This window comes from Hemicordylus capensis, chromosome 1 (assembly GCF_027244095.1).
Source record: "Hemicordylus capensis ecotype Gifberg chromosome 1, rHemCap1.1.pri, whole genome shotgun sequence".
NCBI classification, from domain to species: domain Eukaryota; kingdom Metazoa; phylum Chordata; class Lepidosauria; order Squamata; family Cordylidae; genus Hemicordylus; species Hemicordylus capensis.
The window spans coordinates 66,930,943-66,945,667 of NC_069657.1; the positions used below are offsets into that span (position 1 = coordinate 66,930,943).

General features: G+C 45.8%; 1 protein-coding gene across 21 annotated transcripts in view; it reads left to right on the top strand.

The window, feature by feature from the left end:
• Positions 1 to 14,725, top strand: part of RYR3 (ryanodine receptor 3) — a 644,727-nt gene that overhangs the window by 84,873 nt on the left and 545,129 nt on the right. For all 21 annotated transcript variants that reach the window (XM_053280309.1, XM_053280347.1, XM_053280383.1 and 18 more), the window contains exon 2: positions 5,312 to 5,431. In XM_053280309.1, the coding sequence (XP_053136284.1) occupies positions 5,312 to 5,431 (120 nt within the window). The remainder of the gene's footprint in view (positions 1 to 5,311; positions 5,432 to 14,725) is intronic.

Consider the following 14,725-nt stretch of genomic DNA (forward strand, 5'->3'; position numbering starts at 1 on the left):
CTTAGTTAAACAAATGCAGTAGACTTCTTGTTTGCTCTGCTTACTCTTCAAAATTACAAAGAAGACAAGGATCAGAGAATGTACATATTTCGTGTCAAGCTGAAGGAGAATGTGGCTTGCATTATTCAATATATATACCTGTATACCATATGTAATCACATTATGTCAGTCATAATCACATAAGCGGCTTCTATGCTTTGAATCAAGAATCCATATATGAGACCTTTGGTTCAAGTCTGTTCTTATTGCTACCAAGCTGTTTTGCTTTGTTAGCTTTTTTTTTTTTTTTTGCAGAAAACATAGCTTAGCTGATGAATTTAGATGGGTATATGTCATTTATGTAAATCGGGTACCAGTAAACAGCTTGTTTTCTAAACAAGGAAAGCCGCAAGAACATGGAAGGGTTTTTTTTTTTTTTTTTTTAAATGAGAGTTGGCTATTGGGTTATGGTTAGCTGACAAGTGAGATCATATTATCCTAATATGTGTCTGCAAGTGATGCATATTTCATACCTTTCACAAGCCAAACAATATTGATCAATATCTAAACATTTTATGGTGACGTCTTTCTAATTAAGATGGGTGGTATCTTCTAATTAGAAGTGGCCTATCAAAACTTAACAAGTACTCCAAACCATCCTTACGGGAGGGATGGACATTCCTGCCAGTTCATTTCTGGGTCCAATTCAAGGTGCTGGTTTTGACCTTTAAAGCCCTTAATGGTTTGGGCCCGGGATACCTGAGGGACCGCCTGCTCCCAAGGGTTACTGCCCACTTGACGAGGTCATCTGAGGGGGCTCTGCTCCAGGTGCCGACAATGAGGGAGGCTCGCTTGTCATGCATGCGGGACAGGGCCTTCTCTGTTGCTTCCCCCAGACTCTGGAATGCTCTTCCGGTGGCTATTCGCTCCTCAGTCTCCATCACAGCTTTTGGAAAGCATGTGAAATCTTGGCTTTTTACCCAGGTTTTTATATTATTGTCTCTGCTGCTGCTCTTTGTACTTTGTATTGCTTTTATGCTTGTGTTTTCAATTTTTAATCAGATTTGTTTTATATTTTTAGCTTAATATTTTAATTGTGTCTTTTTTACAATCTTGTTTTTCAATTTTGCTGTAAACTGCCGGGATTGTTTTAATGAAAGTCGGTATATAAATTAAATAAATAAATAAATAAATGCCATGGCTGGAGTATTTCAGCCATGCGGAACCTGCTGCAGAGCGCACTTGCCACTCAGCCCTAGCAGAACCCTCCACTTTACATGAGAGGAAAGAGTTGCTGTTCAGCCCCAGCAGAGCCCTCTGCTCTATTGTGTGTGTGTATGGGGGGGGGGACTTCCTGCCCTGCTTGCCCCTAACTTCCTTGCTCCATCCTCCTCCTGCTCATGTCCATCCATTACCCAGCTCAGGCAGACTATGGATGAACACGAGCAAGAGGAAGAGGAAGCAACCTGCCTCTATCTCACTTGCTCTCTCTCCTGCTCATATCCATCCATTGCCTGGCTCATGCGGCATACTTAAATTTCCAGGTACCATAGCAAGCTGGCACCTGGGGTTTGTCAAGCCTTGCATCAAGTTCAATATGTGATGAAAATCAGATGCATATTTTAATAATTGAAGAGAGTGTATCTGATAAATGTAACCTACTATCAAGGAAATATATACATTCATTACAGAAAAAAGCTAATAAAATTCCTGGCCTTGTTAAAGTTACTTTAATGGTTCTTTAATTTTTTATCAGTATGGGAATATCTAGTTTTTAACAGCAAATCCCAATTTTAATTAGAATGCAGTTGGGTTTAAATTTCTGTGTTGGCAGTCATACCATTTTACTTAGGATCTATCCTGTATTGTGGAAGAAAGCAGTTGTGCAGAATGCTGAGAAGCAGTATTTTTGTCATTAAATATAACATTTTTATGGTTGTAATGAGAAAGGAAAATGTATAGGTAGTTTCTTTCCTTCTATCATTCAAGTTCAGCACCAAGATATAAAACCTTGGTTGAGCCCTGTACTTTGTCAGAGCAAGTTCTAGCTTGATTCTGACTGTATCTTTTATCTTTTCATTATATTTATCTTTGCACTTATATTCTGGAGAAAGATCATGTGGTATGAAAAACAGGCAAGGGAGCTCCTTATGTGGTTTTCCAAAGCTAGTTGGACTTGCTGATGTTCTGCACTAAAAAAAAAAAAGAATTACAGTAAGATATATATATGTGTGTGTGAGTGTGTGTGTGTGTGTGTGTGTGTGTGTCTTTTATATTTACATTGATTTAGTATATGTATATACCTATCATGCCACCTAATGGTGCAGTGGGAAATGACTTGACTAGAAAGCCAGAGGTTGCCAGTTTGAATCACTGTTGGTATGTTTCCCAAACTATGGGAAACACTTATATTGGGCAGCAGCATTATAGGAAGATGCTGAAAGGCATCATCTTATACTGTGTGGGAGATGGCCATGGTAAACTCCTCCTGTATTCTACCAAAGACAACCACAGCGCTCTGTGGTCACCAGGAGTCGACACCAACTCAATGGCACATTTTACCTTTATATACCTATCAGAGTCCTCAAAGCAGTTTACAGAATAAATTAAATCAAAATCAAAAACAAAAACAGACGAACTCTAAAAACAATTACAGCCAGTAAGCTGATACAGAGCTGACAGAAGTCAGGTGAACCTGCAATTACAAATTAAAAGCTCACTGGAAGAGGAAGAGGCTCTTCACATGAGCAGTGTGGAGAGCCGGAAGGGCATTGCTAGGGAGAGTGGACTGGGCCCACTCTCCCCACAGATGATCATACAGCCCTCTCTGGGAGGCCTGATCAGCCGCCAACATGATAACTGGATCTGTCACAGAGCCGGTTGTGGCTGCGGGGATCTGGGGCCACCTGCCCCCCCCCAGTCCCAGAATGCCCCATGTGAGTGGCATTCTGGGGAGGTCTCCGAGGCCGGGAGGCTTGCCTAGCCGCACGGCAGTGACTCATGGTCGCAAAAACAGGGTTAGCGGAGCGCTAGCTCCATCAACCTAATTTTATTTATTTATTTATGTATTAAACTTCTATACTGCCCAAACTTTCATCTTTGGGTGGTTAACATAAAAACAATTAAAACACATATACAATTGAAAACAATGCAACATTTTAAAACAGCCATAACATTAAAAACAGACAGTTTTAAAAAGCTGGGAAAGCTTGGGTGAAAAACATGGGTTTTCAGGTGTTTTTTAAAAATTGCCAGAGATGGGGAGGATCGTATTTCAGCAGGGAGCACATTCCACAATCTCGGGGCAGCGACTGAAAAGGCCCATCTCTGTGTAGCCACTGAACGAGTCGGTTGTACCTGGAGACGGACCTCCTCTGATGATCTCAATGAGCGGTGTGGCTCATAGTGGAGAAGATGCTCTCTTAAATACCTAGGGCCTAAGCCGTTTAGGGCTTTGTAAGTTATAACTAGCACTTCGTATTTTGCCCGGAAACCTATTGGCAGCCAGTGAAGTTCCATCAGCAGAGGAGTAATGTGGTCTCTCCGAGATGACCCAGAGACCAGCCTTAGAGGAGGGGTACTTAGGCGAGCTAGCCACGACCACTGGAAAGTGGACTGGGCTCCCTTAGCCTGCTTTCCAGTGGTCATGAGAATAGCCTCGAAGTCTTTATCCTGGTGCCTAAACATATATAGAGAAATTGCCAGCTTGATCTCTCTAGGGAGGATATTCCATAGATATATTACAAATGATAATAAAATCCACAGCAGTCCAAAATGGTAAATTTTCAATAAAACCATATAGAAGTTCCAGGACTAAAAAGGAATTAATCAGAAATCAAAATTCGATAGCATTACCCTTTTGATCAACTTAAAAACTGAGAAGGTGCAAAATTGTCAGTTTTGTTTATTTCTATGTCATATGATTTTATTGTTTTCTTGCTATTTATCCTGAAATACACAAGTAACCAAAATGACCAGTTTCATTTATACCATCACAAAATGATGTAATGAGTGTTAATGGAACTGCTCCTGGGGACTTGGTGACCCCAAGCTACGTTTTTGGCTCTTGTGGGGGAATTAGCTATCTTAAATGGAGCAGTCCACCTTCATAATAATTTTGCTCAAAGCTTCAGTTGCAGAAAGAGCTGAATGGATAGGTTAAAGTTCAAAATAAAAATGAGGTTTGCTGAAAGGTTTTTAGGGGTACAGGAAGAGAAAAATAATGGTCATTAAGCAATATTGTTTGACTGATATGGACTAGCAATAAACCAACAAGTTCTGAAGACTAAGTTATGGCTCACAAAGAGTTAATTTGGCTTTTGTTTTCAGATTGGGTTTACTCAAGGCTGCCTAGAAAGAAATGAACAAATTTGGATTTTAGGAGAAATGAGGAGAAAGACAAGTAGAATTTTAAGGATAGGGTTTATATACAGTACTACCTCACTCCTTCCAACAGAATGCATTGAAACATTGCTGCTCAGTCTTTACTGAGAGGCTTCTCTTCTCCGGGGCAGGACGGCAGCAACAGGGACCCAGAGACTAGACAGATGCCCAGGAGCCAAAAATAAATCCAAAAATGAACTGGACCTTGCAGCCACGAGTGCTTGGCAGACTGGGTTAGGAAAACCCATGCTCATTAGCAAAGGAGCTTTCTTATCACTCCTTCCTGAGAAGGTGCTATCTTGACTTAATTCTCCATGCCAACAGGGAAAATACTTGGCTTATTCTTTAAATAATAACTCTTGATTAAATCATGTCCACTTCAGCTTCCCACCTGTTGAGTAATCAGGGAGTGACCACGAGGTGAGGCCCTCCTGCAGTCTTATGCTTTGAACTTGATCTAAGAGTCCCTTTTCCCAAGTTGCTTGTCAAAGTGACATGCCCTTGGAGTTAGCTACAGGCGAAACTGAATGGAGATCTCATGGTTCCATGAAATCCAAAGTGTAAACAGTGGTAACTACAGGCTTGTAGTTCCAAATATAGAGGAGTGCTCCTTGGGAGAGTCCCCGAGCAGGCTCTCTTAGTAACATGAGTTGAGACATATCTCAGTTCACCAATAGCACAATGTTCTGAGATTACATGAGAGAAAAGCCTTGGACTAACATATTGCTTGCCCTCACTTACTTGCATTCCTGCTGGTCTCCAGCACACCATGGTTTGCTTGTATATCCAAACCAGCAAACTGCCCAACATTTGCCAAAAAAGAGACGGTATAGGAGAACACAATGATGTAGACGAGATTTGAGATTCATAGAAACGTAGCCAATCCATTACTGAGCTAAACTTTACAAATATTTTATATTTACTCACTGGTTCTCATGTTTCATGACAGGATGATGAAGTGGTACTTCAATGTGTTGCCAACATTCACAAAGAACAGCGAAAGTTCTGTCTTGCTGCTGAAGGGCTTGGAAATTGCCTGTGCTTTCTGGAACCAACTTCAGAAGCTAAAGTAAGAATAATGTTTGCAAGGCTTTTAGTTAATGTAATTGATGGTCGTTAATCTGCAAATTCCTATTAAGAATTTAATTGTACTGCCTGTAATGTAGGATATATAAAGTGCAAAATGTCAAATTATCTATTATATTAATTCTCCTGGGTGTGCCGTGAAATTTGCGTCCCAGAGACCAGCTGATTGGCTGGGTGGTGGACGTGCCTGATTGGCTGAGGCGAACCCAGGAGGATTGGTTGCCGCGGTGGTGACCCAGCCGTGGAGGCCAGAGGTAGTAGGCCTGGCCCAGCCGCGGAGGCAAGGCCCAGGAGGGGGGGGAAAAGGGGAGGGCAGAAGTGGAAGTGGGGAGGAGAGGTGGCAGAGACTGGGGCAGAAGGTAGGGTAACTGCCCTGCCCCAAAGAGCGCACAGATGTTCTGTGCAGGGTCGGCTAGTTTATTTCCTAATTCACTGAGTTTTGCTGAATAGCATATTCTCAATTTAGAGATAGTGCTGCCAGCTACCTTGCAATTCAAGATTTGCAACTCCACTTAGTCTGTATGACAAACTACTCTTGAAACTGAGGGGAGTTCAAATAGAAGATGTTTGATGTCATCAGTACTATGGAACATATGAAAGCCCTTAAGCACAGCTGAAGTACAGCTCTAGCTCTATTTACTTGGAAGTAAATCCGCTTTTCCCAACAGGACTTACTCCCAAGTAAGAGTGCTTCAGATTGTAACCCTAATTCATTCTTTTTATTTTGTCCATTAAAAGTATTCTTCCTATTTTGAATCTGATACCAGTTTCATGACTGAATAATTGGGCGGGGGGATCCTATCACAATTTATCTAGATCATTATTATTCTCATTTTATAGTTCATAAAATTATTCTCATGTTATAGAGTTGAGACTGGGAGCTAGTGATTTTTCTGAGGCCATTCTAGCAACTTCGTGCCTGAGAGAATATGAACAGAGTCTCTCAGTTTGAAAGTCAACATCTACCCACTTCATGTTGCCTTTTTCTCTATGCAAATATGTGGTTTTGTTTCATAAAAGTTCTTGCACATGTTATTAATGAAAGTTTGCTAACAAACATTTTATTGCTTTGGCATTTAGCTTTCTAATCTGCTGAACTGCTTCTGCCAGATGCACCATCTCCTTTTAGTTATTGACATAAAGTGTAGTTTCAGTGAAGGCTGAGTCAGTGAATCAGTAATGCAGCAGACTAATTGGAAGCTTCTAAGACTGTGGATAAGAAATGGAGAAGATGAGGGGGTGGGAAGAATTTGCAACAGAACAAAAAAGTGTGGATGACCTAATGGAAATGCTTTAGGCCAAGAAAGCTAAAGGTGGAGGGAATTCTGTCTTGGAGCTTTGTACTCTGATGCCTTTGAATGGTCCTTAGGTGCACCTTCTGCTCTCTCAGGAAAGACTTACAAGGAAGCAAGGGACTTTGAGTATGTTGTGTGGATTGGGGAAAGGGTTTGGGTTCCTCAGCTGAGAGTTCCAATTCACTGGCTGTGGAATCAGAGTAAAGCATCCAGTCATCTTCCTCAAAGCAATATGAAGATTGTTCTCCCTCAGATTATGCTTTCAGTAGATGTGGAATAGTCAGTTCCTCCATCTCAAGATTGCTGTAGAATGTGTCTGAGGACTAGTTCATGACCATAGTCTGGGAGGTGTAGCTTCCAAAAGAAAGAGCTGGTCTAGTGGTAGCAAGCATGACTTGTCCCTTTAGCTAAGCAGGGTCCACCCTGGTTGCATATTAATGGGAAACTAGAAGTGTGAGTACTGTAAGAGATTCCTCTCAGGGGATGGAGCTGCTCTGGGAAGAGCAGAAGGTTTCAAGTTACCTTCCTGGCTTCAGCAAGATAGGGCTGAGAGAGATTCCTGCCTGCAACTTTGGAGAAGCCTCTACCAGTCTGTGAAGACAATACTGAGCTAGATAGACCAATGGTCTGACTCGGTATATGGCAGCTTCCTATGTTCCTAAAGTGACAGACCATACTATTCCCAAATGGCAGATATGTTATTGAATGCATTTATTTCTTTATTTATAAATAAATAAATGGCAGATATGTTCTTGAATGTATTTATTTATTTAAAATCTCTGTGTGATTTACAAATTAAAACACAGCAACAATTAAAACCTTATATCATATATAACAAACTAAAATAACCATCAATAAAACTCTATAAACTAAAAGCCTGATAAAATAGGTGCATCTTCAAAAGTTGCTTAAAAACATCCAGCAATGAGAAGGTTATGATTTCATTTGGGAGTGCATTCCAGAGCCCTGGAGCAACTCTAGGGAAAGGCCAGTTTTGGGTCGCCACCAAATTAACTGGTGTAACCGCAATCGGACCTTCCCAAATGATCTTAATATGTGTCAGGGTTCATGAAGAAGATGGTGCTCTCTTAAATACCTTGAGCCCAAACTGTTCAGGGCTTTATTGGTAACAACCAGTACTGTGTATTTTGCCTGGAAACTTTTTGGCAGCCAATGTTGGGTTGTTGTTTTTTAATAGGAGTATTGTGGTCTCTTTGGGTAGCCCCAGAGACCAGCTGGGCTGCTGCATTCCAGCTTTAGTTTTCAGTTTTAGTCAAAACAGTTTTAGTTTTCAGACTACATAAAAAGGTAGCCCAACACAGAGCACATTGCAGTAGTCAAGGCTGGATATTACTAGCATATATAATACCAAGGGCACTTTTTATCAACTTCAGCTGATAAATCATCTGCAGCCATTTCTGGAGGTAAATGACCTTCAAACAGTGGTACATATGCTGGTAACCTCCAGGCTTGACTACTGTAATACACTCTATGTAGGGCTGTCTTTGTACATAGTCTGGAAACTACAATTGGTGCAGAATGCAGCAGCCAGACTGGTCTCTGGGATAATCCAAAGAGACCATATAACACCAATCTTAAAAGAACTGCACTGGCTGCCAATATGTTTCTGAGCGAAATACAAAGTGCTGGTTATTACCTATAAAGCCCTTAATGGCTTGGTTCTTGGGTATTTAAGAGAGCACCTTCTTTGTCATGAATCCTCCCATCTGGGGAGGTCTGGTTAGGTTACAGCTACCACCAGTTCGTTTGGTGGCTACTCGAGATCAGGCCTCCTCTGTGGCTGCCCTGGGGCTCTGAAATTCACTCTGTCAAAATCAGAGCTTCTCTGTCTCTTGCTGTTTGGATACACTTGTTTTCTCAGGCCTTTAATTAATTAATTTAAAATTGTCTGTTTTATAGTATAGCATTGTTTTAATCATTTTATCCTGTTTTATACTTGTATAAGACCCTAACTTATGTACACTGCCTGGGGAGGTCAAGCAGTATATAAATATGATAAATAAATAATATGCACCACTGTTTTAAGGTAGTTTATGTAGAGAAACAGACATAGCGGGCATATCAGCTGAAGCTGATAAAAAGCACTCCTGGCCACTGCCTCAGCCTGAGATATCAGGGAGAGGTTTGGGTCCAGAAGGTACTCCCAGACTATGTACCTGTTCTTTCAGGGAAAGTGTGGCCCTATCCAGAACAGGCAGATCTAAACCACTTCCTAATTTCCAACCTGCCGCAGTAAGTACCTACATCTTGTTTGGATTCAACTTCAGTTTGTTCTCCCTCATCCAGGCCATTACTGATTCCAGGCAGGCATTTAGGGAGGATATGCCAACTCCTTAAGAAGTTGACATGGAGAAGTAGATGTGGGTGTTATCAGCATATTGATGGCACTCTGCATCAAATATCCCGATGAGCTCTCCCAGTCCCAGCAGCTTTATGTGGATGTTAAAGAGCATTGGAGGCAGTATGGAGCCTTGTGGAACTCCATACTTTAGCTCCTGCTTTGCAGAGCAGCAGTCTCCAAGCGATATCATCTGGAATCTATCTGAGAGGTAGGAGTGGAACCATCACAAAGCAGTGCCTCTCAGGTTGTCCAGAAGGATACCATGGTTGATGGTATCGAAAACCACTGAAAGATCCAAGAGGACTAACAGAATCACACTTCCCCTGTTGATTCCTAACTGGATATCATCCATCAGGCTGACCTAGGCAGTCTCCACCACATTCTGCCTTACTGAAATGAATTCGAATTCCTTTTGCTTAGAGAAATTTGTGTTGCCACTGAAGATAATGTTGATATTGGCTAAGGGTAGAATTGATTGATTGATGATTGATTACGTGCCATCAAGTTGGTGTCAACTCTTAACGACCACATAGATAGATTCTCTCCAGGATGATCTGTCCTCAACTTGGCCTTTAAGGTCTCTCAACAGTCCATTCATTGCTGTTGTGATCGAGTCCATCCACCTTGCTGCTGGTTGTCCTCTTCTTCTCTTTCCTTCAACTTTTTCCAGCATTATAGACTTCTCAAGGGAGCTGGGTCTTCACATAATGTGTCCGAAGTATGATAGTTTGAGCCTGGTCATCTGTGCCTCGAGTGAAAATTCTGGATAGATTTGTTCTATGATCCATTTGTTTGTTTTCCTGGCTGTCCACGGTAGCCTCAAAAGTCTTCTCCAGCACCAAAGTTCAAAAGCGTCAATGCTTTTTCTATCTTGCTTCTTCAAAGTCTAGCTTTCGCATCCATAGAGTGTCATGGGGTAAACCATTGTCTCAACTATTCTAATTGTTGTAGGTGTAGACACGTCATGGCATCTAAATATCCTTTCCAAGCCCTTCATTGCAACCCTACCAAGTGCTAGTCTGCGGCATATTTCTTGACTGCTGGATCCTTTACTGTTGATGGTTGATCCTAAAAGGCAGAAGCTATCCACCACTTCAATGTCTTCATTATCAATTCTGAGGCTGGTTGCTGTACCCATTGTCATTAGTTTAGTCTTCTTCACATTTAATTGTAGTCCTATTTTTTTCACTGTCACTTGACTTTCATTACTAGAGCTTGCAGATCATTAGCATTGTGCCCAGACCCCAGCCCAAAAAAGACACGGACACATATTTTATTTGGGATAAAGGGCCACGACTTTATTTAACAAGCATAGCGGACTGACAACCAGATCAGTGATTAATCACCTTGCCATAACAGTGCGGGTAAACTAAGGTTGGGTTAGGATTACCTCATCCTTCCCCAAACCTTTAAGGGCGACGCACCTTGGCTCAGGCAAGAAGCAGGTACAACCTATCTCCCGCCTTCAAAGCCAACCCCCTCGCCTGAGGGGGCCTGAATACTTCTAGGTCTTAACCCATCCCGGATCGCGCAGCCCAAGGGCAGGTGTATTCCCGAAGCTGGTTTCATGGTAATCAATCTCCCTGGGCTGCACAAACCACAAGGGAGCGATTGACCAATCTACCAGTTAGTTATTCAAAGGTGCTCACCAAATTAATACCTGAAATTACCCTCGTACCCGCACTGTTAGCCTAGCTTGACCTCCCTGCCCCACCTAATTCCAAAAGTTCAGCAAGCCTGTTCCTGAGGTTACGAATATAGATATCACACCCTTCCTCCGAAAGATGCACCCCATCCGGACGATACAAATGCGGGAAACGGGCGAGGAGACCAGGCTGGTGCAACACCGACCCACCATCCGCCACCACCAACTTACCTATGGCGGCAGATGCTTTACGCCTGGCCCTTTCAATGCCCCTGATATTCTGGACCCCGCGCCACGCCCACCTCTGCAACCATTCGGCCCAAACAATGTGTGCCCCAGGCAGCCAAGCCCTCAAAACCTGCAGGTCGGAAGAGGCTTGCTGAACGAAAGAAACGCCAGTCCGCTTGCCCAAATCATTCTCCCCTAGATGGATGACAATAACATCCGGCCGGGGAGACCTGCCTACATAATCCCAGACCGCTGGGAGCAGCTGGCTCCATAGCATACCCCGCATGCCTTTCCAACAAACAGTTGCCCGCCCAGCCAATCCCAGCTGGGTACCCCACTGTGAGGTGCTGGCCCTCTTGAACGCCCAGAAGACCAACGAATGGCCACAAATGAGGATACGCACAGGAGCCGCTGCCCCGCCAGCACCTGCCAAAAGGAAATAGATAAACCATTATTGCCACAGCACCCACTCAACGCACATAACGCCACACAGCACTGGATTTCCAGTGCCCTATGCGCATCACCTCTTCCTCCCTCAAACCCAACCGACTGGCCATGGTTGCAGCCCCAATCCGGAAGGAGTGGAGCGTGAAACCCGCAGAGGGCACCCCGGCAGAAGCCAGGGCCTTACGTAGCACAGCCAAGAATTGGTACTGGGTTAAAGGATCCCCACCGCTGTGAACAAATAAACAGCCCCCAATGCGTGGGCCCATGTCAAGGTAGCGCCTCAGCGCCGCCACAGGACAAATGAGGGGAGCACCAGATGCCGCCAAACGAACCACTTGCCCCCTCCCACTCTGGTCCGTTTTAGACTTGCGTAACATCAAACGCACTTCTCCCGCAGAGAGAGAGAGATCAGCAAACTGCAGACAGCGGTCCTGAAGGGAGCGGCCACTCCTAGGCAACAGCTCCCCTGGCTGAAAAGCCCCAAAGAAAGCAACCAGGACGGCCGCTTGAAAAAGAGTGGTTTCCCAGGAAGATCTGCAACAAATGGTAAAGTGCACAAGCAAGGATTTGATCAAATCCAATGTAAAAGGGAGCCTACCATCCCCAGCACGCGGGGCTCCCCGGGCCCACCCTTCCAGCATTCTCCGGACCCTGGGATCGCCCGAGCAATCAGCCACACCCCGCGCCTGGGCAGCAAAAGACAGCGCAGCAACGTAGCCACCTAAGGTGGATACCGCCCGCCCTTCACTGCGTAACTGCACAAGGAACTGCAACAGGTGGTCACTTGGCACCAGCCAAGACTCTTCCAACCCCTCACCCTTCCGAAACCGAGAGAAGGCATCCAACTTGGCAGAATAACTCGCCCAGGTGCTAGGTGCCAGCGAGGCCGCAATAGCCCGCTGCGCCTCTACCTGCCAAGTTGCCACAATGCGGCTGGCATGGGCTCCGGCTGAAGTGCTGCTTCGGGCGCTAATTCCCTGAACCTGTCCACCTGAAAGCGAGACAGGGCATCAGCAATGTCGTTCTGCAAGCCCGGGACGTGACGCGCCACAAACAAAATGTTCGCTCGCAGGCATTGCAGCATGAATGCGCGCAGGAGACCCAAAACCCGCGGGGAACGGGAAGTCTGCGAGTTAACCACCTGGACCACCGCTTGGTTGTCACACCAAAAGCGGACCGTGGAATCAGCAAACTCACGCGCCCAAAGGTGCACCGCCACCACGATGGGAAAAAATTCCAGGAAAGTTAAGTCCCTGGTCCACCCGCATAAGACCCAACGCTCAGGCCAACGGGCAGCGCACCACCGGCCCCGAAAATACACTCCAAAGCCGGCACTTCCCGCAGCGTCCGAATGGACCTGCAGTTCGGCCTCCAGGAGCTGCACATCCCTCCAGAAAGATACTCCATTAAATTCCGAGAGGAATGACTCCCACAAGGCCAGATCAGCCCTAACCCCCTCGGTAACCCTGACTCTATGGTGTGGGCCCCGCAAACCAGACATGATATCACAAAGGCGGTGGAGGAAAGCCCTGCCAGGAGCCACTGCCCTGCAGGCAAAGTTAAGGTGACCGGCTACCACCTGGAGCTCCCGAAGCGTGGCCTTATGAGCCCTTCCCATAGCCCACACTAGGACCAAAAGGGTGCCCAACTTCTCCAAGGGAAGCCCGGAACAGCCGGCAACGGTGTCCAGTTCAATGCCGAGGAAGGAAAGCCGGGTTACCGGCCCCTCAGTCTTTCCCGCAGTAAGGGGAACCCCCAATTCCCGGGCCATTGCAGTAAAGCAGCCCAGCAAATGCTGGCATTCCGTAGAATTGGCCCTGCCTGAAAAAAGAAAGTCGTCTAAATAATGGGCCGTAAAGGCCAGGCCCGCCCTGCGCCTCAGAGCCCATTCCAGGAATGTACTGAAGGCTTCGAAAGCCGCACACGAAATAGAACATCCCATAGGCAAGGCTCGATCAAAATAAAACTTGCCCTCAAATGCAAAACCCAACAAGTCAGAATCAGCTGGGTGGACCGGAAGGAGGCGAAACGCAGATTCAATATTGCATTTAGCCAGCAAGGCCCCGGGCCCCAGGGCCCGAACCATCTGCACAGCCTGGTCAAAAGACGTGTACCTAACTGAGCAGAGGGCATCGGGGATTCCGTCATTTACGGAAGACCCCCGAGGGTGGGACAAATGGTGTATAAGCCGGAACTCCCCCGGCGCCTTTTTGGGCACAACACCCAAGGGGGAAATCCGCAATTCAGGGAAGGGGGGCTGATCAAAAGGCCCAGCAACCCTGCCCGCTGCTACTTCCTTATTAATCTTCTTAAGGACAATCGCTTCCATCCCCACCACAGACCTAAGATTTCTAGACACAGTAGGCACCCGCCGGGACGTAGAAGGGATCCGAAACCCATCCTGGAACCCTGCCAATAAGTAGTCAGCGGATGCCCTATCCGGGTATTCCCCCAACAAATGGACCAGCACGTCAAGGTTGATTGGGCTGGGTCCCTTTACCCGAAGGGGGTGGGGGAGGGCCGCCCCTCTTGCCTCCCCCAGCTCTAAACCTACCACCGGAACTGGAAGAACGGGATCTGGGGCAACCGGAGCTCGGGTGATTGGCCCCACATAGTCCGCAAGCATGTCTGAAACGACAGGCCGGGCGCATGCACCGGCCCCCACTATTAAACTCCCAGCAGACCATGTGGGGTTGAACCCACTGCTGGCCCGCCGAAGGGGCCAACGGCCCTCCTTGTGGCCTGGATAACAGGTGGCCACTATCGGACCTGTCCCCCTCAACCGGCCGGGACGGCGACATGATCACTAGCCAAAGTTCCTGCAACGAGGTATCCCAAGGCAGGGAGGGGTCCAAGGCAGCCCGCATTCTAAAACTCTCATCATAACGGACCCACGCCGTTCCCGCAAAATCTGACATCGCCCTGTGGATGATGTCCATATACTTAAGCAGGGCCGGACCCCTAGCCGGTTGGGACTGAACAACCACCCCCATGTAGATGGTGAAGCCTGAAAGCCAATTGTTCCAAGTCTTCTCCACGGGTTTCCTCTTAGTAGCTTCGTGTTCTTTACACGACTCTCCCTCCTTATGTTTCACCTCCAGTTCACGGAACAGGAGGCTAAAAATATCTACATATTCGCCCTTCAAAATTTTCTCCCTGGTAGCAGGGAGGAGATGATCCCCCAAGGGAAGCCCAACAGCCCCATAAGGGGCATGCTGTCCCGTAGGCAATATACCCATGGGATAGAAACCATTTCCACCGGTCTGACCTGTTGAATCGTTAGTTGCCCCAGCAGGGCCC